Source organism: Branchiostoma floridae, chromosome 4 (assembly GCF_000003815.2).
Source record: "Branchiostoma floridae strain S238N-H82 chromosome 4, Bfl_VNyyK, whole genome shotgun sequence".
Classification (NCBI taxonomy): Eukaryota; Metazoa; Chordata; class Leptocardii; order Amphioxiformes; family Branchiostomatidae; genus Branchiostoma; species Branchiostoma floridae.
Genome location: NC_049982.1, coordinates 18,151,526 through 18,178,939, shown reverse-complemented (window position 1 = coordinate 18,178,939; position 27,414 = coordinate 18,151,526). Strand labels below are relative to the sequence as shown.

General features: G+C 43.6%; 1 protein-coding gene across 16 annotated transcripts in view; it reads right to left on the bottom strand.

Moving 5' to 3' along the window:
• Positions 1-27,114, bottom strand: part of LOC118412958 (signal peptide, CUB and EGF-like domain-containing protein 1) — a 61,624-nt gene extending 34,510 nt beyond the window's left edge. For 5 of the 16 annotated variants that reach the window (XM_035816042.1, XM_035816043.1, XM_035816044.1 and 2 more), the window contains exons 1-5: positions 26,541-27,109; positions 21,877-22,198; positions 21,103-21,431; positions 5,132-5,254; positions 1,050-1,172 (exon numbers count right to left, since the gene is read on the bottom strand). In XM_035816042.1, the coding sequence (XP_035671935.1) occupies positions 1,050-1,172; positions 5,132-5,254; positions 21,103-21,431; positions 21,877-22,198; positions 26,541-26,586 (943 nt within the window). In that variant the 5' untranslated portion in view covers positions 26,587-27,109. Of the gene's footprint in view, positions 1-1,049; positions 1,173-5,131; positions 5,255-6,720; positions 6,755-6,992; positions 7,148-14,321; positions 14,674-21,102; positions 21,432-21,876; positions 22,199-26,540 lie in introns of those variants that run through there. The other 11 variants (XM_035816035.1, XM_035816036.1, XM_035816045.1 and 8 more) reach the window with 8 other exon arrangements.
• Between the last annotated feature and the right edge of the window lie 300 nt (positions 27,115-27,414).

Genomic DNA, 27,414 nt, shown 5'->3' with positions numbered 1-27,414 from the left:
ATTTGACATTGTTCATTCTGGAATGCTGCACTTGATTACGTCTACATACAGAAGAATTGATTAGAGAAAAAGAATACTTGAGAAGTGCTTATATAACATCTAGTATGATTGACAAGACATCTGCCTCTAAACGGCAAGCAGCCAACATACAACTGTGAGAATTTGGGACCTCTCCAGCAATATAACCCTCCCCTCCAGTCCTCCTGGGGGCCACACTAAGCTCGAGGAAAGGGTAGGCTGAAAGGTGTTGACAACAGCAGACTGTGGAAAATAGGAGGCAGGGAGCCTGGGACTCATTTGCCTTCCTTTGGTGACTATTGAGTTAGCTAAAAGGCCTGCTTGGGTTCTCCACAAAACCCTGTTATGTGCAGACATTGTACTTCTAGTGTCAAATTACCTGCCAGTTGTAACAACATTTGTTACTTCTATTTGCATGAACCAGTGGCAGCCATGTTTTTACACAAATGGAAGCAAAGCTCTCAATATGCAGTGAACAAAAAAGCCTGACAATCTTGGGTGTGGGAGCCTATGTAATATTTCACTTTTGGCTTATCAGATTTTCCCCCCACTTTTGTGATTCAAGAACCCAGCATCAACCAATCTTGGCTTAGCACAGCTTTATCCATACAACTTTATATTTTTCTCTCTGAATGCCCTGACTTAAAAAAAAAAGATTGAAGTTAGTTTGACTGTGAGGTATTACCTGAGGTAAAATTGATCAATACATTATTTAATTAGGGACTAATTGGTCTGAGCCACCATATACTAAGGGGCACCCCTACTCTTTCTGAGAAGTGTTGCAGGTTCTTTAACATGATCAAGATGTGGTGGTCCTGAAACTGGGAACTGATGAGTACAGTCTGCTTAGATTTAAAGTCCTAAAGCATATGACCATACTTAAAAGCAAAGGAAGAGTACTCATCAGTACTATCATTGTGCCCCTCCATTGGTACAGTAAAACTCAGACACTGCACTCTGTGTAGCAAACTGGACCTAATGACAGACCACAATGTCATGATGAACATCTTGTCATGAAATGTCCTACTGACCGATACAGTTATGTCCATCGTCGTGGAGCATGAAGCCATCGTAGCAGTCACAGCGGTAGTTCCCTTGTGTGTTGGTGCACTCGTGTACACAGCCCCCGTTATTCACTGCACACTCATCCTCATCTGAAACATATCAGCATACAATTGTACAGAACTGCATGACGTAGAGCTTAAATTGATGCTTGTGGATTTCAAAAGTACCAGAGATAATGCCAAAAAGTTGTTGCAGTAAGTTAATGGCCTTCCTGCTTCAGATAGCACATACATCTAGGGTAATGCCCATGTCCATTTCAATAGCCCTTGGGCCACACAACTTTGTGCAATCATGACTGTAAGGGGCTAGTCCATGGATAGTGGTACTTTACTCTTTCCCACATGTAACGGATTCACTTTCCAACGTACCACTATCAAAAACAATGAATTGTCTACTGGACAAACATATCTGTTGTCAGTCTGTGGTATTTCGTATAAATCAACAACCCCATTTTCTTGCATCCCTTGGGCAATAATTTTGTGCAGTACCAATAATAGTCAAAGGGGGAGCTGTTGAACAAAGTTGTACAGAATTTTCTGGGCAAAACTGTGCATACATAGCAATTCATGGGACAAAAACAATTGCATTAGATAAAAAAAGATGGATCATGCCATCAAACATTCTGAGACCAACATCAAGCATGTATTCTATGACATGTCATAGTTTCCATATTTGATGAATGAAACAAAATTGAAATACATTCTATTAAGCTGTAAACAAATATCATGATGGTCCACAGTTATAAGAAATTATTCCGTGTGAAATTCAACAAGATGTTTCTTTGCAGATTAGCTTAATAAATCTAGACTGTTTCTAGAATTTTTGATTTATTATAACAGTCTGAGAACAATTCGCTTGCCAATTTCACACACTAGGCGCTCCTTACAAGACTGTTACAACACTCTGTACTCATCCGACAATTACAGAGTACAGACCATACCACAACACACTTTTGGATCATTTCCTAACCAAAACCCACTATTTGGACATATCTGGGACAAACGTGTGATTAGCCCCCTGCCAGGTCCTTTTGAAGGTGATTAGGCAGCGACAATGTGGCAAACCTCCAATAATGTTCACTATGATTTTCCTGATTATCCTTGTCGTGTAACATTGTGCAGAGAGACTGACTGGCGACAGATCTGACAACTCAACCCACAAAATACCCATAATTATATACACCAGATGGTTTGGTTAAACAAGAAGGTTTTAAAAAATGCCTGCTGTCTAAGTTACAAGGGTACTTATCTTGACAGTACAATAAATGCTTCATACTCGCTTTCTTTACACTTATACATCTAAGAAAAAATAATCATAACCTTTATGGAAAATAAAATTATCAAATGTGATAGCCAAAAAGTAGTTAGTCAAGCAACTAGATATAATTTGGAAATGGCCAAATCATATCCAGTTGCTTGAGTAACTGTTTTTTGGCATATATAATCACTGGGATGTCTAACCTTCATCAACTTCATTATATGTGATTATCAACAATACACAAGTATCATAATGTTTTGTTTTCACGTGCCGGTAATAACATACATTCGCATAATTCCACCAGGTGCCATTATGCCGCCACCTCAAAAAACGTTGTTATAGAGGCCTTCTCAAGTTGTCTTCAAAACTATATATCTGAATTGTATTACATTTAAGATATTTAACATTCGGTGTTCAAGACAATCTTGGGAAGACCTCTATACTTATGTTTTTTAGGTGGCGGTATTATGACACCTGGTGGAATTATGATAGTCGATGTTACACCTTGTCAATTTCAACAATGCTGTTTATATTCTAACCAGCAAGTCAATGTGCATTATAAGGTTTTCAAAATGACTTTTAAATAGTCATGCTATGAAGTCTTGTAGGCATATATTTATGAATGTCTGCATGTAGAATGCATATTAATGGTAGTCAGGTTGAATCACAAATCAACTCTTCCATCCTGTCTCCGGTATCATTGTATCTGCCAGAGGACATGACAAGCATTATGTTAGGGTGACTGGACACGAAACATGCTTTGTTCTCGGAGACTTGATCAAACATTTGGCAACAGCATCAGATGGCCAACAGGTCGGGACATGTCCTGCACCTGGGCAGACTGTACAATGGAACCATTCATGACATGACAGATACAGATGATACACAATGTAGACAATACACAAGTCAAGGTGTCACTAAACATATGGTATGTTCCTGAGCTCTTTACAAGTCAATAGGAAGTTTTTATTGTATGCAACCCAATTTTTATACTCCCAAGTAACATATCCATCCTGAAAAAATTCAATCTTACCAAACTGTACACATTTTGTGTATTACCAATACAAGATCGATTAAACAATTATAGAGTGTCTACAGTCAAATGTCAGTACACATCTGTCATCAGATTGTCAGTGGAAGGGTCACACATGAAATATCACATTAAGTTGACCCTCCATTTAGGCACTCCCACACCTATTCAACAGGTAATTGCTTTTGCCCCCTGGTAAAGTAAACATACATTTTGTACATGCCAAGACCTGAGGGGATGGAACAATTATCTGTCATTTACTGGAATATCTGCAAACTGATGAACTGTAAGGGAGAAACGATACTGATCTGATAAATAAAAGAGAGATTAAAAGAGGCCATAGGAGTTTTTGCATTACAAACCACTATGTTCTCATAGCAACAGACTCCTGAAACGGTAAAGAACACTTGCATGACACTCTCCTTTTCAAGACTCAATAGTAAAGAATGTTTTTACCAAGTCTTTTAGTTTAACATTTTCAAATACTGTACCCCAACTCTCAGGTCAACCTATTTTTTTATATATTGTCACACTTCTTGCCAAAGAATAGAAGAGTTAACTTATAACTCATTCTTCTGCTACTGTGTAGTAATAAGCTTGATGGGATTTTCCACACTAAGGCAGCACAGATTTATTGGGATTAAGAGGGTATCTTCCTATGATATGACACATGCATTGGACTTATAATTAAAGTACTTCAGTATATGATAGTAGTTTAAAGTGTCTTAGAAAATTGAAACATTATCTTCTATCAGTGAGTGGCAATGTGTCTTGCTGTGTAAGCAGTTTGAGGGGAATGGTCAAACAAACGGCTAACCTGGACTCCCTCTCACCATGAGCCATGCAACATTACACTGGGTAGTTTGGATCACATGGATTACAGAGGATTTTGTTCCCACTGATGTATAACTGGTTTAGGGGACATCTGATTTCCAACAGGAGATCAAGGGTGGAAAGGCAGTTACAAGTGAGGGGATTCAATTGTATTGCTCAAACATTGATACACGACATCAAGGAGGTTGTGTTATCGCCCTGGCATATGTACCCCCACAGCTTAATACCTGCCTTCTCTCTTAGCATTTATATCATAATTTGTCTCCAAAATGAATAAAAAAAATTAAAAAAAAGTTCTCAACTTTTGATCTCCTACAATGCAAGTAGACTATTCTGAAGAAGAAGAAGAAGAAGAAGAAGAAGAAGAAGAAAACAAGGGATAATTTTCTCAATGCTGCTTTCAATAAGAACTACTGTTGGATCCAAATATACAAGGTAGATGTTTCTGTTTTTTTAAGTACAAGGATGACATAAATGTACATGTACAACATTGTCATCCAGTTCAGACCTACGGCTACAATAGGGGGATATCAAATGGAAACACTACTGATAAGATAGTCTGCAGTTATTACATACTGTTTACAAGAAGATCAACTGGTATTTAGAGATAAACTAGCCTATGTGATAACCCAGAAATTATACCTGACAACCCGAGATAGGAGTCCTGATTAGACTTGACTTGATGCGCTGCAAAGTGAGAATCTGACTGCCCCTATGATAAGATAGGTACCTAAATAGCTACACATGTAGGTCAGTATGTAGTGCAGGTCTTCTCAATGGAAATTCACAGGGAATGCACAAATGAAGGCTGACTGAGGCTAGTGATACTGAAAAATCAAACATCCCACATACACAAAATGATACATGTATGGCATGACGAACATAGGTAGTATGGACACTAATGATATATACACATGTAGTACTCACCTTCACAATGTCTACCATTGCCCACGTATCCCTGTCTACATTGGCAGCGGAATGATTTTGGTGTATTACTGCAGGTGGCATTGGGATGGCAGTCATGCGTGCCCTCCATACACTCATCCACATCTGCAATGTAGAAATGACACTTTTAACTGTAGTCTCTAAAAAGTGCTGTTATAGTAGTTGTTTCTATTAGATTTTGCTTTGGATTCTAACAACAGAAACATCACTATACGTTGTAATTCCAGAAGACAACTTCTACAATGTGTACCATTAAGAAGTTAGCTTTTACACTAAGTAAGAAGTAATATGATTACTACAAATAGTTGGATAACTTTTTTTGGCATGTTGTGTGCACCCCTAAAAAATTGCATTTTTTTTGTTTTGCAAAAGACATTGTAGATGCTGGTACACATGCAGCTGGTACATTGCCCCCTCACACACACACACACTTGCATGCACACCTGCATTTTCAAGCTGTGCACACCTGTATTTTCTTGTCAATAGCTTTTATCAGATTCATACTGGAGCATCAAAGTGGAAGACAAGGCTGGTAGTATTATATCTCATGGAAGTATCCCAGGCATGTATTTCTCAGACATGTCAGAGCCATTTACTTAATCCCATGTAATCCTTTGATCTACACAAAACACAGTAACATAGTTCTCCATATTCTCAGTTCCAATGCAAACAGGTGTCCCTAAATCCATTGTGTTCAGGAAAATAACCCATTAACAACCAGCGGCTACAGTACAAGAACACAAAAAAAAATGCTCTCCAGTCCATCTGCTTATGTCAAAATCTTCAGCAGATGTGACATTTGGCTATGTTAATTGAATCAGATTTCACATGACAGATGGTCACGTGGCATTAACCAACATGTTGGTTTCACAAAATACACAGATAGCTCAATGAATATTGTATAATGGTTATAAATATCTCCTTGTACAGTTTTCATTTGCATTAACCACACTACAAACAGGTGGTGTCAGACACTTGATTTTGCTTAACATGGAAGCGACTGTTGCATAGTCAATATGAAAACTGTCTAATGGATGTTGTGCATGTTTGTTCTGTATGAGGGGGAAAGACAAGATTTCTATTTTGAGCAAGGCCCTTCTTGGTCAGAGATTGGCAGGGGGCCTGTTTCATAAGCTCTTCCACAGAGTGCCCTACACATGTGCTGCCGACAGGAATACAGTACTGTAAAATATGTCAAATGTGAAGGCCTCATGAACGTTAACATTCCACCATTTTGCAGGCGCCATTACGTTCCAGACATTGTCATACACATAAAAAAAAAAAGGTCTGGAAATGACGGTTTTCTTCTGATGGGCCTTTACCTTTGACATATTACCCAGGATTCCTGTCGCCCGCACATGCGTAGTGAACTCTGTGATAGAGCTTATTGGGTATTGCAAAATCCCAACTTGGCTGAAAGTCAAGAGGAGTGTTTATTGAGGAGTTAATACCATCCTATAATCATCTCTGAATGCATGCACTTATTTTCATCTCATCTTAGTCCGCCCCCACTCTAACAAATCCAGCAATCTCCCAACCCCGCGCCGAGCCTCCTCTGGACTGGCCCTCACCCACATGAAACTTCAGCATCGTGGGAGGGGGGCAGCGCGGGCTGCTGTACAAAACGCCAGACAATTTCCTGAATTGACTGGTTTGATGCACTGATCAGACGTAGACGTCGACTTTTATTCTATATCAAGGAAGATCACAGAAATGACGCAGCAAACGATACAACTCGAGAACCTGAAATGGCAGACCGTGAGCAAAAAGTGATCGACGGAGAACGGAGCGAGGTCCAAGACCTCAACAATGTGACAAGGACATAAACAACAACACAAATTACACATCGTGATCGATCCAAGGCGTCTTCCATATCATCCAAGGCCAAGACACGTGGATTTGGCAGAATCCTTCAACCTCAAACCAACAGATCAACAATTTGCCGCACTCCGATCACCGTGGCACGAGTTCCGAAAGGCGCTTCTTCGCGCACGCGCAATGATTGCAGCCCTCGCCAAGCAGATGTTGTGTGATGCTTCTACACGTTCTCCAGCCGCGAATCCCTCGTCAACAGACAGGCGACAGCAGTATGGTATTGGGAAATATTTTCTTCAATCCTTTCATTTCTTTAAGTCATATCTGTTGGCTTCAAAGAATGTAAGAGAGGAATGACACAGATGGTCGACGGGGGTCGGCGCTCAGCACATCATACGCCAGCGGAGGTATGTAAGCGTGCTGACTGCCAGCGGCACAGGTCTGTTGAACTTGAAGCAAAGAGGTTGACACCGTGTAACCTCCCTAGTTGAAGAGTTGCCATGGCGCCATTGCCCAAGTCACCAGAGGTCAATGTGGCTTCCATTTCAGACCATATAGAGATAGCGCTGTAAATGTCTGTTGTGTACGTGACATGTTTCTAAGCAAGTAACGTTATGATATAATTCAACGTAATCGTAAGTGGGCAGTTGACAAGTCTTAACTACTAGTATCTTAACTTGTTGAATGACAAAACAAGAGCTCATCATTTTTTATCGATCTGACTTTCTATCAAAATACTGACGCTCGTCACGTGTATAGTTGACCATTGAAGAGGACCGTCGATCACCAAATCAACAGTGACATCCTTCCGTGTCTTCCTGACGTATCTCTGCCGTTCTCATGAGCAGCTAGCTCCTTTGCTCCAGCTATTCCGAATTCTAGTCTAAATACAGTTATTCTTAGCCCTGAAAAGATGACTATCCCAGCTCCTATTTCTAAAGCCTGGCAAAGACGACCCACTGCTGATGAGACTCTACCGTCATTCCGGGACTCCCTGTCACTAAGTACAAGTGAGCAACGTCATCGTGGACCTTATGGGCGTAACACCATTCTTGGTTATAATAACCCAGACAGAGAGGACCACAATGGCCCCGCATGTGGCTTTAGACACGCTGTGAAAATACTGCACAATGCATGAATGCACTCCAATTGATTCGAAATGTGCGAAATATTGTCTGAATTATCAAACAAAACCAGTGTGTAGAAATGGCATCAGAATGGGAAAACAATCCCCTTTGAGACATGTGTACAAAGATCCGACGGGGTGCCCTGCCCGAGTTACAGGAGTCCCACTGGTGGTGACGTCCGTGCTTTATGTCGCCTGGTAGGACAGCTGCACCATGCGGACATGGAAAGGGCAGAGGAACATACGTGTGCTTCAGGGTCTTTTTCTTGACGCTCACCTAGAGCCCTGAAAGAATGTACGGCTTAGACTGATCGTCTAACCTTGACATTAAGCGATTATGAAAGGGTTTGAATTCTCCATTAACGACCGTGCCACCTGTTAACGTGAGATCGGTTTTCGCAAGGACGTCCTTGGTTTTCGGTTAAGAAGAGGCGGATGCATCATTTTCTCCGTTCTCATGATGGGTTGCTCCATGTCGTATTGTTGTCTTTTGTGAATTATGATCGACGTCGATTTTCACACGCCTACCCATACATTTACTGCAACTATTTTGTGCCGCCTTTGCCCGGATGGCGACAATCAATGACCTTTGATAGTGATGTCCGAAGAAACAGAGCTACAAGAAACTGCACGCTTAAAGCTACAAGCAAGCATCTAAAACAAGACTGTGTTGCTAACAGATACAGAGTGTTACTAATGCCACAAACACCAAAGTAGCACGAGTGCTCATCCCCGCGTCCGAACACTTAGCAACCACAATCTGTGTCGGATGAGCGGGTATAACGGTGTATCAACAAGGGATGTGGAAAGGTATGTCATTGTAACTAGTCTGGAGCTCCACCTGATACGGGAATCAAGTTGAAGCGGGACGGCAATACAGAATAATTCCACAGGATTGGCTACAGGAGCGCCGTGGGATCCGTCAGCCGATCTATTTGAATGTCCTCCAAGCCCCGCAAACATGTAAACGTACTTAAGGCAAAATGGTGACCCTCCCCGTCTTCTCGAACTACTCAACAGATAAAGCCAGAGGTCTTAAGCTGCTTGTTTCCATTCTCTCACTAGTGGTTGAATTAGACTGTATAAATATTTGGTGCTTTTGGTGTAAACACAGCGGCTATTCGTTTCAATCTTTCTCCTATTCGGCCAGCGGTGATGGACAGACGCTGGCGGGCTGTTGCGACAGTTGATTGTTTCAACGCGATTGCCCTATTGTCTGCCGAGACTGACAGCCTGACGAACCACAACACGACCGCGTATTGAAATGCCCATGTCCCCCGGTGTGTATGATTGCAGATCACTGGGAAAGGAACCCCCGTGGACCGTCCCAGGTAACTCGAAGACGCCTTGCGATGTCAGGGGATACCGTCCCGGGCAGCTTGTCTTTCTTTTGCAGTTTTTCCCATGGGTCTACGCTGTTCCAGTCGCCTTTACAATTGGCACGAATAATAAGCACAGACAGAGACTAAGTGATGAATGTTAGCAACCTAGTCTCTGGCTTGTATAAGATCAGACGCCCGGCTGTTCTACAGCACATCTCCTGTAATGTGTGTTCGAAAATAAGTCTGACGAACATTTTCACAGACCTAATTAATATGTCATAAACCAATGTCATAAACCAATGTGATACACATTGATCTCAATTGTCTGGTATTTTCATAGACATCAGCTAGTTTACCCGTACAGTTATTTAGTGAATTGAAGCTACGTTTTATCAAGGCGTAGGAGACCTATATCATCCGAAGTTGCGCCTTTTCAACACAGGTTGCTGTTGTGGTTTCCTCTCTTCCCACCTCCATATAACAAAGCTGAAACTAGATCCTCCCGTCTCCATCTCCATGTCCTGTCTGTACCATTAAGGACGTCGGAGCAAAAGCCAAAGGTCCCGACTTACAGTCAGTGCCATGTTTGTTTGTTGTCGAGTCGTCATACAAATCAAGTCAAGAGCAACAAGTCTGTTACGCATGGCTTGTTAAACCAAATTGCTCCGTGATGACCTCTTAGCCGGCACAGTTTCTTGTTGTCACTTCTCAAGCTTTCACTTTTAGCACTCTCTGGTCGTCCGATAAAATACAGTACGCTGTGCTAAAATCAAAGCCTTTGACGCTGCGACCAAACAGCGGAAGAACTAGCGACACATTGGCTTTAAATCATCTTAGTTCTGACCAACGTCCGTCTTTTAAAGAAATCTAGACTTTACAGGTCTTTTTTCGTGTGCTGCAAATTATGGAATGTATCTACTATGTAACAACCTTCCACGGCGCTTTCCTAATGAAGCGTGTACATGTCGACAACCCAGATAAGACGAGTCGACGAACTGGCGAAAAAATGCCAAACACGCCGCAACAACCGACCTGTCGTCTGTCGTCAAAACTTCGCACACAAAGGGAACGGCCAACAAAAGTAACAGACTGGAAAAGTATAGCTGTGTCAGGGCAATGGCCCGGAACGAGGAGAAACGGAGAGACAGTCAATCCCGACTCGGTCGGTTGGACAAGCGATCGGATCACCGTACCCTTGCATTCCTTGCGTTGTGTGTATGTACACGTGCAAAATTGACCCAACACAAGACAGTCTTCATACCTAGATGACGTCAACGTATTGTAATGTTCCCGTCTTTGCTCAACTCCTAAACGACAAACAATAACCCCCGAAACAGGCTGCTGAGCTGTGTCATTTTGCCAATGTTACGCTACGATTCGGACTTTCTTCTTTTCCACTTTGGTCCATACATTTTCGTGAGTAGGGAGAACTCCCAACAATCCTTTACTTCTCCCCTACATTTCTAACCAATCGCCTAGAAAATTAACACACAATGAGCGAGCCTGACATAATCGCGTGAAAATGCAGAATGCAAATATCTACATTTAATGACGATGACCTTGATCATGCCCAAACAACCAGACTTCCTGTAAAATAATGACATTCATGGGTTTATCATCAGAAATTTTTGTTAGATCACAGTTTCCGCTAGTATGTAATTGCCAATTGTGATGTAAAAAGTAAATCTCATAAATATTCATACACTCAAAACATCCTTTAGGTTACTCTTCGTATACACAAGGAAGCCATAATTCACGCGCCGTCCCAACATTTCCTGAAGCGTAGATTAGTTACAGTGTTGTGATGGCTATTCGTGTGCCCTTGCACCCCATGCCATCATCCGTGGATGAAGACAGAATGAATTGTAAGCAGTGCCAGCACGAAAGGCTCAGGCATAAGACGAACAGGAAACGATTCGGAAATACAATGAATTTGGGCAAAGTCCGACACTTGAAGGCCATGTGGCAAGGGCAACGTGTCAGCAACGCAGCTCTGGTGTCGGAAGGAATACTGAGATGAAGAGTTACAACCAAGACTCCCCTGTACAGTGTTTCCACGCACTATTTCAAACCGTACATAACGATGTATCCGTGTCGTTTGTTTGCATGTGCCCCTTGCCCTTTACACACGGAGAGGTTCAAAGTCACCACTTCTTTCAACACCCATATCCTGCCAGGAAATTGTGTTATCGACTTCTTCCTTCCCCTAGATTAGAAAATTCTCAGCAGCTGTCACTCCGAAGAAATGGTGAAGAAAAACACATCAAAACCATGCTTGGAGCCGAACATTCCTCATCCCTTGCACGGGGTCTGACGGGGGTTCTTGATTTAATCGACGCTTTTGACAGGGAAACTATGTGCGACAGGTCTGAGCTACTTAACAGCAAATGATGTGGATATAATCGTGTCTAAATGGATCCCAGACGAAACCTTACACACGCTAGTCCTTTAGAATCTGGGCCGTATTATACAAGACAGATCCTGTTCCTTTGGCGCAGTGCAGTAGCCAGTAATACAAGATCCTCTCTCTAAACTGAACAAACTCAGACGTGTGTAGCATCGCTCCTACATCTGGAGACGTCAATGGAGAAGAGACGACAACTTCAGCTTCCTTTTTTATGAAGCACCCAACCACCAACAACCTGTCAGCAAACTACAATTGATGACATGGACGCCAAAGCTGATGTCTTGATGTCAGATTCGATAAAAGTAGTAATTATCAGCAGGAATTATGGCTAGGAAGGTCATGTGACGGCCAAAAGCCGAGGTTTTAGATATCCAATTAATTATCCCTATAACTTTTTATAAGCGATGTCCTGTTCCTAACGCTACGTCTGTGTCTTTTTCGTTATTACTTCGTTGGTCTAATTTCAATTAGTCACACTACCTATGCACCAATGCTGCAGTGCGGCAATTCCTCAAGTACATCGATATCCTCACTAAAATGCTATTGTACTGCTGCATGTCCAACTAGTTCATCCTCCAGACCACTTTTCTAAGCCCACAGTTAGGACAGTGACTTCATCGCCACCTATCAAACTTCAACAAACAATCGGCCAACATGTGACGGGAGCTCAGCAAATACAAAATAAGACATAGCAAACCTGAAGAACTATTTTCTGGAAGTTACTCATTGTAAAGACCTGTGAACTGAGTTTCTCCATCAAGAATACGATCAGTAGTGGGCACAACAAAGCAATAGGCTGTGTACTGTTGTCGTGTGTTAAACACTTTAAGCCCCCCCTCCCCCTTGGTGTAATTAAATTGCCTCTGTTGCCTTAACCTTTGGCAGGTAATTCAACCTGGTTCAACTTATTTGGTTACGCAGCGTGTACGTGTAAGGTTAAAAGCTGGGTGAGGTTTGATCATGGAAAAATCGAGGGCACCATGCACTCCGTCCGTCATGGGTTTGGGGGGAAACACGTGTTCGGGTGCGACAGAATAAAGCCATGTCCGGTAGGATGTGTAGATAGCATCTACAAGTGTAACTGTTCTTTTGCATTTAAAAGTGATTCCAATTATTGCTGATATATATAAAAATATCATTTATATCGGCTATTGTAATAGACCTGGGGTGATACTTGACTAGCTAAGCAAATACAACAAAGTCTGAAACTAACGGGAGGAGAACGTTTTCAATGTTAACATGATAAAATGTAAAATGTTTATCACTTGAGAAGTTGAGACCATTAGACTATACATTTACAAATGACGGGGCCAAACACTACAACAGCCTATTAGTATTCACAAGGATGTATGAACGGGGATGCTGCTGTACATGCGAGTCATCTCAAGTTTCCATTGGCCCGAGCTAAAACTGCACTCCTTGCTACACTTTCCCGTAGCGTCCATATGAAGAGAGCAGTTTTGAGGTACGTTTCACCGTCAGCCCTCTCTCTTTCCCTCTCTCGGAGGTCGTGCCCTGACACCGACGTATCTGCCATGTTTACCGGCGGAGCCTCGCACTTCGCCATACATGGAGGTGTCCGCGACTAAACATCACTGGTTCGTGGTGGAACCCGCTGTTCTCCAGTGTAAAGAAACAAGGACTAAATGAGCATGTGCTGAAAGGATGTAAACTCATAGACTGATCCAAGCCGGCTCATCTTTGCTGCTAAATGTTGTTTCTGCAGACGGCGTTTTACAAAGATAATTTTATCGGCATGACACCCTTAAATGATATGAACTGCAGACGACAAAGCTAGTGGAATGAGGCAGACGTTGTCCTCGATCGTACACTGAACGGGAGAATGTGTAAGAGGCGTCTGTCAGACTTCCCGACCGTTTCGTCATCCTTGACAGCTGTCATTCAAGCCGTGTTCTCCCTGTTTGACAGGCGACAGCGCGATTTACTCCCGAGCAAATGCTACTGTTTCAATAGAAAATAATAACATTTGCGGTTGGTAAGTAAACGTTGCCTGGAGGCGACAAAAGGCAGCTGATCCTGGCCAGGGGAGAAGACCAGCTGGGTTAAATAGGACATGTTCCCTGTGCCAGACTTTCTCACATAAAAACTGAATTGTTGCACTGCAGGGCTACTTGTGGAACAAACCAGAACAAACACGACTAATTGCAAGCCTTACTGCGAAGTCTCGATCACACTCTAGAGTACAGTACATGGTAGTAAGGGACTGCCGCTACCAATCACGACCTCGGCGTGGCTGCTGCGCCTTTTCGGGAGGGAGTGCGGAATGAAAACGTGGTTAATGATTGTTGACATAAGAATACTTACATCCAAGACGACTAACCTCGCTACAATTTTCTGGCAAAAACATCGCGGCTGTCCTCATAATTATTCGCGACAAACCGGCGAAAGGGAGATCTATTGGCACATTTGTTGTGGTTAGTGAGGGACCTGGACAACATTAAAAATTGTATACATGTTTGATAAAGAAATAGACGTGCTTACCTACGGCGCGACATGTACTCAGCAGCAGCGAAAACAAACATAGTTGGAAAGAAAAACAAACACAGTTCATGACGATGGGGTAGCGGTGCCTCAGCACTAGGGAACCCTCCTCTTTTTATGTGTTCTCCAGCGAAATCTGGCGTGCATGGTCTATGGTCTCACGTAAAGCCTGCAGTACTCGTGACTGCTGGCTTGGCTTTCTGCTCGCCTACTCCACTAGGCATGCGTGGAATCTGAAAATTTCACGCTCGGCCTGGTGCAAAAACACCTGCATTTCGTTTGAAAACCAGAGGTCTCGCACACAAAAGGTCAGCACAGGCGTTGTCTGATGAGTCGGCGGTGTGACGGCTTGCCTGCTTCTGCGGCTTCCCTCTCGTTCCGACTGGAGGGGGGATGGGCGAATCCCCCACCGGGGACCCGCGGCACTGCCGACCATTTTGTAATTATCAACGCCCCCTGGCAATCTCGGGCTGCCGGTGTCGGTGTGTTATTTCTTCCTAAGAGGTGGTTAAATGCTGAATGCAGCAGATGAGCTGATAACCACCCCACCTGACACCATCTAAATAAACAATTTAAGTAACGCCTCAAGGTGCATTAGTCAAGGCGTCAAGACAAAAGTGGAGTTCAGTTGTTTTAAGGACATTTCATTTTTTGAAACCACTTTGAAATATTTGTAGATATCATAAAACCGCAATTGTCATTTGGACTAACGAGATACGTATATAGAGTTGCGTTATTCAAGTTTGCACTAATGATATTAAAAGGACATCATTCACTGCAACGTTTCCCTTTAGTGTTTTGAAAGATCATGGTCATTGTAACTAACTTGTTACCACGAACAGTTAACACTCTCCATTTCACTTCAGTTTAGATATTATCGTTTAGCACCGTACAGTATCCAAAGCGTATAGATGTACGTATACGTTTCCCCAAACATCCCAAACATCGTCATGGACTGCCAAGTCATTGTGAACAGTGTGATTTGGCAAAGGTTGGGGTGGTGACTACAAAATCTTTGGTATGTTGACGATGTCGAAGCCAAAGTCCCTCTGCTTACCCTATTTTTCACTTAGAGAAGAAAGTGTGCCATCAATGTCACTTCTTCCTCTTCTACTGCACATCCCTATCTAATCTTGTAGTGCAGTCCCTGCTTCTGTCTGGAACCTCATCTCATTATTTGGACGCGTGCATAATGTACTCTCTGTGCTGCTCTAGACACAGATAACGATATGAATCAGGTGGTAGCTAATCTACGAAAGCAGTGATGCTAGATTCTTGTAAAAACGTATTATTCGCAAATAAAACTCTGGAAAACTGAAAGGGCTGAGAATGTGGTTTAAAGTGGGGTTATTGTTAATATTGATGATAACGTTGTATATATGCTTATACTATTAACCCGAATACGACGTTTGACTTAACAAGAGAGAGACTTCTCATTTGACATAGATTACAAAGGCCTTAGGTATTGAGGTATTATGCTACCAACAATTTTTCACGTAAATTCTAAAAGTTTAAGCATCAGCGCAACGTTGAATGTCATCTAAATCATCTGGCAACTACTTCAATTGTTTTATCTTCATATTTTCGTTGATTCTGGAAGGTCTCCTCATCATCGACGTAATTAGGTCCACACGCTATCCTGTTTTGCTACTAGCACTCGCCATCTGCAGAAGGCAGAACTCTCTCTTTACGATGAGCTGCCAGCGCGCCTGACACGGCACGACCAGCCGTGGCGATATCGGCGCTGATTTCTTGGCGAACGATCTCTCATCCCATCCCATTATCTTCACATGTAGATCCTTTCATTTTTTTATCCTTTTAAACGGGGTTCACAGGCTGCCAAACAGGTGATTCCAACTAATGGCCTCGTTGGTGGAGCATTTTGATGATTAGGCTTCCAAACACAGATTGTCTTGATAACGAAGTTCAACTTGTACATTTGTGAATCATTAAGGGCTTCAGCAGACCGGCACTGGTTATTCCCACGGAGAGGCTTTGATGTTTTGTATCTCTGTGTCGGATAACATTCAGCAGATTCTTACCCGCGGTGACAACAAGCTGCTATCGGTTAAAATTATTGTAATAAAGTCAGTTGTAATGATCTTGTATGGGGCATTCCTTCGTCCCATGGGAATGATGAAAACGAACTTCAGAATAACCGTGTTACCCTTTTCTCTGTGAGACTGAGAGAGTTCTTCATTCTTGTAGCCCTGACTGTCCACCCCTCAAACAGGGTGAGCAAAAACCAAACCAAACCAGGGCACTCAACTTCATTTGCTACAAATGCAGTAACACATACCATGGTCTGGATATCATCTATCTTTTTCTTGTCCATTAACCAGAAACCATTCATCCAAGGATAAATAATATCCATCTCCAATCTATAGTCGTTAGCACTATAGCATCCACCAAACTCTCCTAAGGAGTTATGAATAGTAGAATTCGGCAGAAATAGAGAACGTAATTGCCAGTATAGTCAGTCCACTGGAAGGGACACAATTCCGAATGTTACTCTATGGTGGCTAAGCTCCCCTGGAAAATTACTAGTACTCTCTCTACAGCCCGCATTGATAGTCTGGTAGAGATCACAATTTTTTGGCCTGACGCTCCGGAATATGTCTATCGTTGTGACAGCCAAATTAAAAAAAAAAAGACTGTGTCTATTCCATCTTTTAATGGCTCAACATCTAACCATTAAGAATCATTGTAATTACCTCAGTATATCAATAAGCAATCAGTAGCAATAAGCTAGCCCACCAACTGATGGCTGTTCGACTGTAAGCTTAAAGAGCTACTTCGGAACGTCAGTGCACTGTTGCGTCTCTTGAAATGTAAGTGCAGAAGACATATATATGCGTGCGAGTGGCAGTTGCGTTCTCTTCATAATTTTAATCCTGCATATTCTACATTTTCCCGCCAGTTCTGCTATCGTGTGACTGTCATGGTGTCAAAGTCGCAGTGCCATGGGCAGAAGTCCTGATACCACTGTTCTTCACCATTTCTTGGATATAGAGTAGGAGCTGTCTCGTTATTGGACACATCTCAGTAACGCGTCTTGCCGACAGAAAGAAGCGGGGAAGGATGCTGGTGATGTTCTGTGTCTAGGGCTCCAAAACGCAGCTGTCTATCACGTACAGATGAACCAGTTGCGCAGGTCTGTGGATCAGTGGCAAGGTGGTCTTCCAGTACTTCAAGGAAGGCTGAAAGTAACTTTCACCAAAAAAAAACAACCAAAAAAAAAACGGAAATTGACCCTCTGGCAACTCAATTGCTGAGGCTAAAGTGGTTTGTTTCGGGAGGAAATTCGCTGTTCACACAGAATCGCGGCTATCCGGTACAGATGTCGGGCGTAGGTTCTACAGCTTCCTCTGACTCTGTACCTATTAGACAAACCGTGGAAAGTGTGCGGATGTGGACGCGGTTTGTTTTCTCAGCGGTAGGAGGCAGTGTTTCGGGACAAGCAAAAGGGTTCCCCATATCCGTTTGTTGATTAAAGCAGATTAAGACACGTAACATAGCGCCAGGCAATGCGACAGTTTGTTACTTTGTATCGTGTAGCTCATGATATATCGAAGGTCAAACTGCAAAATGCCAATGACAAGGCAATGCTTCGTCAAAACAGAATGATATCTAATCACTGTTTCATGTTGTTTCAAACGTTCACGTGCACGTTCTTCTTACTTTCCGCTTTTCCGATGTGCGACAGATTTGTCTGTAACGACCATAGTACTTGGCTTGTCGGAAGGCTCTGTACTCCGGTAACGTTCTGTGTCATGTTACAGGGAAGTCGTTCCCACGCACCTTCCTTTACGGTAAGCAGTAAGAAAGTCACAGGCGAAACGCGAGGTAGATTTATACCAAGGGCAGGTGACTCATCTGTGCACGTATCCCTGCCGATGGAAACCAGCCTTCGATGTTGCCGCGTACTCCACTTGCACTCCAGATGATGCCAGGGCCTCTTGTCTTCATCAGAGATGTCAGCGGTGTACTACTACTACTAGTATGGCGGCCCTCTGGCTCTTAACGACATGGAAGGATTGTATCTCACATTTAAAACAATTTTTAATCATTGGAAAGTTTTGTTAATAGCCAGTCTAAAGGAAAAGAACAACTCGCCGATCAGCTCCAGTAACTCTGCCAGTGCTCCAGTAACTCTGCCGTGCAGCTATTTTCACGATCAGTACTCCGTCTGTACATTACCCAGTCGCGGCCCGATGACTGCCCACAACTTACGGTATGTAAACAAGCCAGGTTCTAGCCACGGAACTGTTTATTTAAAGTTACAAGATACGCACATTGCGACACCCCGCTGATGACAGAAGCAATAAACAGCCGGATCATAATTGATCAGAGTCAATAAACTAAGTGCCAAACTCCCAAACAAATATGCGACAGTGGTCCCTAATGAAATTAAAAACTGCTCAAAGCAGTCAATTGGACAATTTACCAGTCAATTGGGATTATCTGGGCCCCACTTCCCGCGGAGATGGAGTGCGGAGATAAGCTAATGGAAGAAATCGTCACCTCTTGGGAAGGGCTCGGAGGGCAACCGTAATCAGCAAGTCAAGTGTCTTGGTGACACGGCACAGCGGGGCAGCTGGGCCCGAACAGCCTGAGAACGAAACAGCGCCACGCTAATGGCGACTTGACGTCATGGAAACTTTCCTCACAGGTTGGGTCCGAAAGGAGACGTGCAATGAGAGACTCTATATCAAGGAATGATTGAAATGTGGGGAGTACGATCGGAAAATGTCATTTTCTACGGTCATGAGTCGTGAATATGGTCCACGCTTTCATAATCTGCATACATCTGAGCGGTACATCAGAAGCCATTCCGAAAGAGCCTCTCAGCTTCAAGATGGCTGAATCACCGCTGACACCATCAGCATTAAGATATCAACAGCAGTACTAGTAAGACGTGAACAAGCTAGCCCCTCCACTTCATCTATTTCACCAAAAGTGATCAGGTAGATCTGTGTTCTTGGTAACCCACCAAATACGTAGGCTATCGTGATAGCTACCGAAAACAACTTGATAATAGTCGAGACAAACACAGTGGAAACATTGATAAGATAACTATCTCGACAAATCGTTGCGTGTCTGAAAATGATGCTACTCCAGCCTAACTCTGGCACCCTGTTGAAAGATCAAAACTATCAGATCGCACGCACAGGAACCATGTTATCTTGAGGCAAAGTCAATGCAATAGTAAATCAGCACATAAACCTGTCGTAAGACCGTTGGTGTTTCGAGGCTCATTAGCGTTGATATCTCATTACAAACTATCCCTTTAACCATCTTTTCCGAGTCCACTTTTCTACTCCATCCCGATCGGTAATCCCCAGCAGGTGAAAGGTCAGTGACGTGAAAACGGGGAACGGAAGCCCAGTATTAACCCACCTGCTGTCGCCCTGGACGACAACATCTCTTCACACTAATTATTCTGAATGAAGTCAGTATGTCGGGCCTTCAAAGGTAAAGAACAGAAATCAGACACATACAGGGGACGGACAGACGTTTGTAAATAACACCCCAGTGGGCTTGAGCTTGTGTCAAAATTCCGTCAAACAAACGACGTCAGCGACCAGGTCATCATCAGGAGGCATTCTCGCGGTAACACAATTCCGCGCAGCTCATAAACAAGTGATACGGAAAAGCCAGAAATCCTTCTGTTGTTAACTAGGCCCATGCTTGGGCGTGCACGGGGATTACCAAAACTGACGAGTCGGCTTATTTGAGTGGAAATTAGATTTAGGCAGTCACAAAATATCGAAGGCAGCAAACATTTTCCCGAGCCAACGCGGCCTCGTCTTCTGCGCACCTGACGCTTTTGTATCCCGTCATGAATAACTCGTAAAGAAATTGCAATATAACGTTATACCATGCAGCTACTGTACTGATTAATGTCAGAGTCAGTAGAGGGAATAACGCTTCAGTTAATCTTTATCTTTTTATCTTCATCTGTCAGTTTGTATACGCATGGAAACACGTTTTCCTGGTAAAATGGTTCTTTCTGTTTGCATACCACGATCTGAACGTATCACATCTCTCACACGCCCTAATCCTCGGAAAGGAATCACAGAAGCCGCCCTCTCGGCGTCTTTCTATGTTATTGTTTCCAAAGTTGGATGTTTCGCAATGCATCCCACACGTGCCCAAGGCAAACACATGCCGACACCGTTGTCCCCTGAGCTGTAACCGCAAACAAGCGCAACCAAGCAGACCGAAGTACGGCTTAGTGTTACACCTGCGCGGCCGAGTACAGCCAAAGGTATGCAACTGGTCATCCGGAAACAAAACGTGGAACATTAATGCGGGCGACTCGGACAGTTGTTTTAATTGCAACATACCAAACATAGCCCTACGTAATGGGAATACAGTATGTCAAATGGTTTCAACCAGAACTTGTGCTAATGTGCTCGAACGATAGACGTTCGGATAACGGTTTCGACATGATGCATTTTCTGTCTGACAGTGTGTGTTCTACAGTTCAGGTAGACCAAAAATTGCATTTTCTATGCTGATTAGTGTATACGGGTAAGACATGGAATGACGGTACTCGGGAAGGGAAATGTGCACAATGGAAGCTGCAATTGAAGAAGCAGCTGGAGGGATGCCCTATATTTGGACGAAGGGATTCAGACCTAGATGAGCTCTACCAGAAAATTGACTTACTCCTCCCCTTACTATGCGAAGATAAACAAGTCATGTTTCATCAACATGGGACATGTTATTGTTATGATTGAAATGTTTCGATGCTACTGTAAATAAAGATCCCCACCTTTTGCTTTCAGGAGGATGACGGAGGCCTTGCACAGGCCGGATCCGGACCGGAATGTCCCCGCCGGCACGCGGTTGAATCCGGCATAAATGTAATAGTCTACCTCCCCGTACATCGGTCTCTGTCCGCTCAGGGTGTACAGGAACTGGCTGTTGATGTAACCTTTCTTCTTCGAGCCGATCCGGTTCCACTCCAGCCGCTCATCACTGATCTCCAGACTCAGCCGGGAGTTTCTGTCGATGATGTCATCTTCAATCCGAATCAACAAGTCCCCGTCAATAGTAGCATCCATGTAGCCCGGCAGGTTGTTACTGTACACGCGCATTTGCCTGGAGGGTGGAGTAGACATTTCAGTGATGTGATGTCACAGAACAACCGAGCAGAGATGAAAAAATACATCTAAATATCAATTTTGTGTACGTCAAGGTTATGTGTTTGCTTGAAATAAAGGAAAAAAGCAAATGAGAAGACAACACAGGCTAGATGATAGACATTTGTGCTTGCGAAGTGCAACCGCAAAACGTGCACATGTGTTCCCGGCATCGTAACGGCCATAGCGCCAGGTGGCGCACAGTATTTCCTGGAAATTTCATCTCATCCAAACACAGTTGTTTATATAAGAATGTGCAACAAGACATTTTTAAAATATTTTCTCATGCATCAATTTCAACTTTTTTTTTCGACGAAATACTAACATGAGGTGATTCATGAAATTGGATGGGAAGCAAGAGGTTTCAGTTTTGTGAGGAATGGCTGCCATGGTTACAAACTTACTTGTTGAAGATCTGAGTCTCCGCCATGTTGGATGTGAGTCCCGGGTCTCCTCCGTACCCGTCCGCGGCAGGGGAGTCGGACACGTCGAAGGTCCACAGCCGGGGCTGATCGTTGTACTGCAGGACGAAGCGTGCGGATTTGTACGGGCCCGAGAAGTCCACCCTGACCACGGCCTGGCTGTCGCAGTCTGCCCGGCTGCCGTAACTCGGGCCGGTCAGCACGGTGATGTAGTTACTCCAGCCGTACACCTGTCCCTTCCTCAGGTCCAGCTCTATAGACTCACTCTCATCCTTCTGCGCCTCAGCAACATGGTCAAACATCACTGCGAAATAACATGTGTAGTTACAATTCCTATACTGATAGCTTGGGGAATTCACGCACTTCTAATTAGACTTCCACGTGAGGCCTGCTGTTAAGTGCTATAAACAATAAAGTAGCGCAGTTTGATGCTGTACACATTGAATATATAATTATCTTTATTGGCACAATAAAAGATAGCTTAAGATCTATTACAACTACATATACTACATGCTAGTATACAAGCAGACAAGTGCATACAAATGCATTGGCTACATACATGTATATGAATATCTATAGATATGAATAAGTCAACATGTTGAGTCTAGTATCATTTACACAAGTGGCTCTAAGTTATAAACATTTTATATATGCAAGGGAGGTCCGGGGAAATTTTGAAATCGTGACCCTCTGAAACGCCATTTCTTGAATTTTTCTGGGCAAAATTTTTCTGGGCATTATATAAAGCATAATGCCAAGAAGTCTATTAAGGGAACCCCGCCCTGCCCCACCCAACGCATTGTCAGCATTTCGAGCGCTGGAGGTGCGAGGGGTCGCAAGGCCAATGGAGGCACAGGAAAATGTTGACATCTTTCGACTCTAAAACGCTATTTCCTGCATTTTGATGGGAAAATTTGGCTGTCAGACTAAGCTAAATTCAACGACATTTCTATTAGCAAAAAAGGTTTGTGAGCACAATGCCCCCCATAAACAGTTTCAACATGTCGATGGCCGAAGCTGAAGGTGAACGGCATCGCAAGGGAGGTCTGGCGAAATTTTGAAATCTTGTCCATCTGAAGCGCCATTTCCTGTATTTTGAGGGGCAAAATTAGCTGGTAGACTACGCTACGACTTACGAAAATTGGGAGGCCAGACTACGATCTACAGAACGTTTTTAGGGTTGATTACGTTTTACGTGGAAATTTTAGGTTTGATTACGCCTTACGTGAAATGCACTGGCTACGCTTTACGGTAAATTTTCCATCCTCACTACGAATTACGTAGAATAGAATAGCTTCCCTACGAATTACGGCAACTTAAAAAGGCAGCCTACACCTTACGGAAAAGAGCATGAAGACCCTCATATATATATATATATATATATATATATATATATATATATATATATATCCATCCAGTTCGATGTCTAAACCATAATTACCTAACGAATGACTTGTTGAAAAATACTTGATCGGCAATCTTATCTGTTCTAATGCCTTAATTTGTCCGTTAATGTAAGATCAACTCTTTAACCGCATGCCGTCATACCTAGCCTGTTTGTAGGGTAGCGAGTGTATGGAGCCCCGGTAGAAATCGAATGGTACCCAGGCTAATCATACCGCATTGGTAAAGATCTTTAAATCACTTTACATTCATTTTCCTCATGATGAGGTGGTGTTATGGCGTCCGGTGGAATTATGAGAGTCGGTCAATCGTGGCGGCCGAAAGGATGAAGAGACACATCGATGCCAACACCCCCCCCCCCCCCTATTAGACTGTCCATGTTTTCCATCGACATTCCCTTGCCGACCCCAGCCCCCTCCCCACTCAAACTTGGCCCCCTGTTCTGGCGGGCTTGGCGGGTTTATGGTCACGCATGCCGGGGTAGGAAAATGCGTCCCTTTTCTGTGAGTAGTGAAAGCTCTGGCCGGCTGATGACAGGGCCGATCACTAACTCAGGAAGCGGCGATGACCCAGACTTCAGCAATGGCAACCTGGTGATGAAAACTTGGCTTTTAGAGGAAACAATTGTGTTTCCGAGATGGGCAAAACGGACCGTATCAGGGGCATGACAGAAATTGGTCAGAGAAGAATGCGGGCGTGAAAGCTTTAAAACAGGATGGAGAAGCTGTGATAAACTCACTTACAGTTTCAACATTACCGTGATCTATCTAGTTTCGGAAAGGAAATCTGGTGCAGAAAATATTTCTGTAACTTCATATCTTGATATCCAATAATAGACTAAATATACTGTTGAATAAATGGTGTCATATCAGTTGATGACACCAACTCACTGATGGCAGCTCTGGCTGGGCTTATGAGGACTAGAGTCTTTGAGAGTTTGGTACAGCAGAATGTATACCTGGAACCGAGGCACTGGCGGCTCAAAGATTATCATTTGTTGAGTATGATTTATTTTATTCGTTACATCCTTAGCCATTACATTGCAATAATTCGGAGCCTTTTTGCCCTTGTTTGGAATGATGATCGTGATCGTGTAGCTTACAACTTTCATCTCATACTCGCTCCTGTAGCGCCCTCAGGCGACAGACCTGTGAACACCAGGCGTCCGTTCTAACTCAACTTTACACAGCCAGTCACTTGTCAAATAGCACTCAAACACTAAACATCGAAAGAAAGAGTTTTTTTATAAAGAACTTATCGTCATCTATCGACTGTACGTTATCAAGCTGCCCCTTCCCTATTGAAAAGTTCCCTCCCCTTTTGCAGGGATATCGGGCAGTGGTGCAGAAGATGAGTGCGTTTGTTATCATGTCACTGAGGTGTCACAAGGTCAGGCATGTTTGTTTAAGCACTCATTTTGCCTCGAGCGGCCAACATGGGTCGTGCAGACGTATGAACTGTGCACTACATTCTCAGGCGGGCGCCTCGGGCTGGGTTGGCATGTCGTCTATCTGTGTAGAATCATAGCACTGCGATCTTCGCATTTGTGAGAGTGATTGCCAGCGTGCTTGAGTGTGTGCATGTGTGTGCGCGCGCGTGTGCGTGTTTGGGTATGAGTGTGCCTGTGTGTATATGTATGTATGTGTCTCTTTGCGCGCGCGTGTGTGTGAGAAAGAGTGTGTGTTTGTGTTTGTGCATGTGTATGTTCTAGACATAACTAGGTACGAATGACTGTGTTTGATAAAGTTACAATTCATCTGCCATTTCTTTTAATAGAAGAACAAGTTAGTAAAAATGTAGAAATCCTGTAAGTGCAATAGATTTTCAAACATACCAACCAAAACACAGGACACGACTGAAAACCGACACTCGTGACTTGACTTGAGAGTTGCTAAAGGAAACTCGAACACGTTTTTCTCGTGTCGTTAACGGCTTTGATAAAAACAAAAGAAGTGATTATCGACCAAGTGTGTCAACACAATTACCACGGGAGACTTGTTAACGGTGGAACAAAAGACTTGCCTGGTGTTAATTTTTCACCAGTAACCTTTTGTGAGACAAAATCTAATTGGTCGAGATTGCTATGTAGGGACAATTCCACAATAATACTTGTACTTTTACTCATGAACAACTTAACACATAATCAGGACAAACGGACCCGTCCATTGGTCGGTGGTAAAAACAAAACATCTCCGTCTCGTTTGACAGCACAGGGAAGGGGATGCCCATTCTATATACTTCAGTCTGTCAGTATGACTTTTACCCCTGACCCGCTGGCTCCGCATATCCCCCAAAAGTAGCAATGGGTTTACCCTGACAATAGGCAAGCAAATAAAAGGGCCGACCATGCACGCTGAGTGTTGGAGGGTCAACTTTTCTCTACTGTCACATGCGGACAATTATTGCCCAATTTACAGGCGGGTGAATCAGCTGGAAGACTACCAGTGATTCAATCTCCCGGCTGGAGCGAGGCCGCCCCCCGCGGCCTGGGACTCAGCGCCCCACTGGTCGCCAAGTACTTGAATAACAAGGCCAAACGCCGCGATTGAACTCAAATAACGTGGGTCAACAAACCCTACAGTTGCCGCCTGCCTGCGAGAATTGAGAGGACGTGCCAAGTTCAACAACCTTCTACCAAACTTAAACTCAGCCTTTCCTGTTCAGGAGCGCTAGGGACAAAGCTATATCCAGAGGAGGTAACAGCATTCATTTGGAGGTGATGTGGGCCATGGAAACTGTTTCGCTATTATCACAGCGTGTGTACTAACATAGTTGGAGTAAGTCACGCCACGCCATGGTTAAGTTAGAACAACAGTCCCACAATACCTGACTGACACTCTAGCAATACGCCATTTCGACGGGACGTTGCCAAGGTCAGTCATTGCGCTGCTCTGTCCAGAAAAGTGAATTCAGTTGTGATCAAAAACCAATAACACAAAGGAAGTACAGACATGCTCACAACAAGTCTTGTTCCTTGCGTCACAATCATGAATGGCGCACATGGTTACGTACTATGGTCTCCCTACTTGACCCTGGGATCAGACATATTACCTGCGAACCCCAACTCCACTTAATAATTGTTTGGCTCGTTGTTATTTAAACATAACACTGAGCCAGTCAGTCAGCTTGCTCGCAACCTTATCTACTGCTGCCCATCGTATAAACATGCCAATAGCCCGTTTCTTTGGTTAGGCCATGCTGAATCACTCTGGGACGAGAGGGTGCCGAGAGGACGCTCTTACCTCCGACAATGACGAGAAGAAATCCAACAATTGTCATGTCCGCCATATCTGCAGCCAAACAGAGTCACTGGGAGTTCTGGATCGGAGTCCTGTCCTTGTGGTGACGACAACAACCTAGCTAGCCCTGCTGCCCTCCGGCCATCCGCTTCCCCTCGAGGTGTTCCCCTCCGGCCGTTTATTTACAAATAAATTAACGATGATTTCTTGCCCCTCGTGTTCTCGGTAAGGGGTTGTGTTCTCGCGGGAAGACCGAGGTTTGTCGCAAGGTCTCGGGTTCTGGCGATAAAAAGTGGCCGGGGCGCGGCAACAGGAACGCCGAGACTACGCTCCACGTGAAGCGGTCAAAAGCTTGCAATCAGTGCGCACAAAAAGCGACAAGGTAAATTGAAAGAACACAATAGTTGCCTTTTAGTTAAAGATGGCAGGGAATTGCGACTATGAAACCTGGACATGGTTGACGCTTTGTCTTCCTGATGCATGAAGCCCGTTCCTTTGAAACACGTCCCCGCGCGCCACCGGCCGCTCCTACCGCTTGTTTGATCCCTGGCAGTCATTTAGGTTGGAGACTTCAAAACCTGAAGCGCTCGTTAATGTCAATGGAAACTGGGATAGCAATGTAACATATACTGAGAAATAGCGAGAGGGATAGATTAAAGTGACTTGATAGACAAAGTTTTATTTCTTTACTCTAACGATGTCTTTATTGTGCGTAAATTCCAAGTTCAATACTTGAATGCGTTAGTCCATACTTTAATTGTACAAATGCAGCAGTTGTATGAAAGTCACAGCCTGAAGATTCCACTTCAATCCTGTTCGCACGACCCGCACTTAATAAAGCCTAGGTAGAGTTAACTTGCTGTAGAAAATTGCAAAC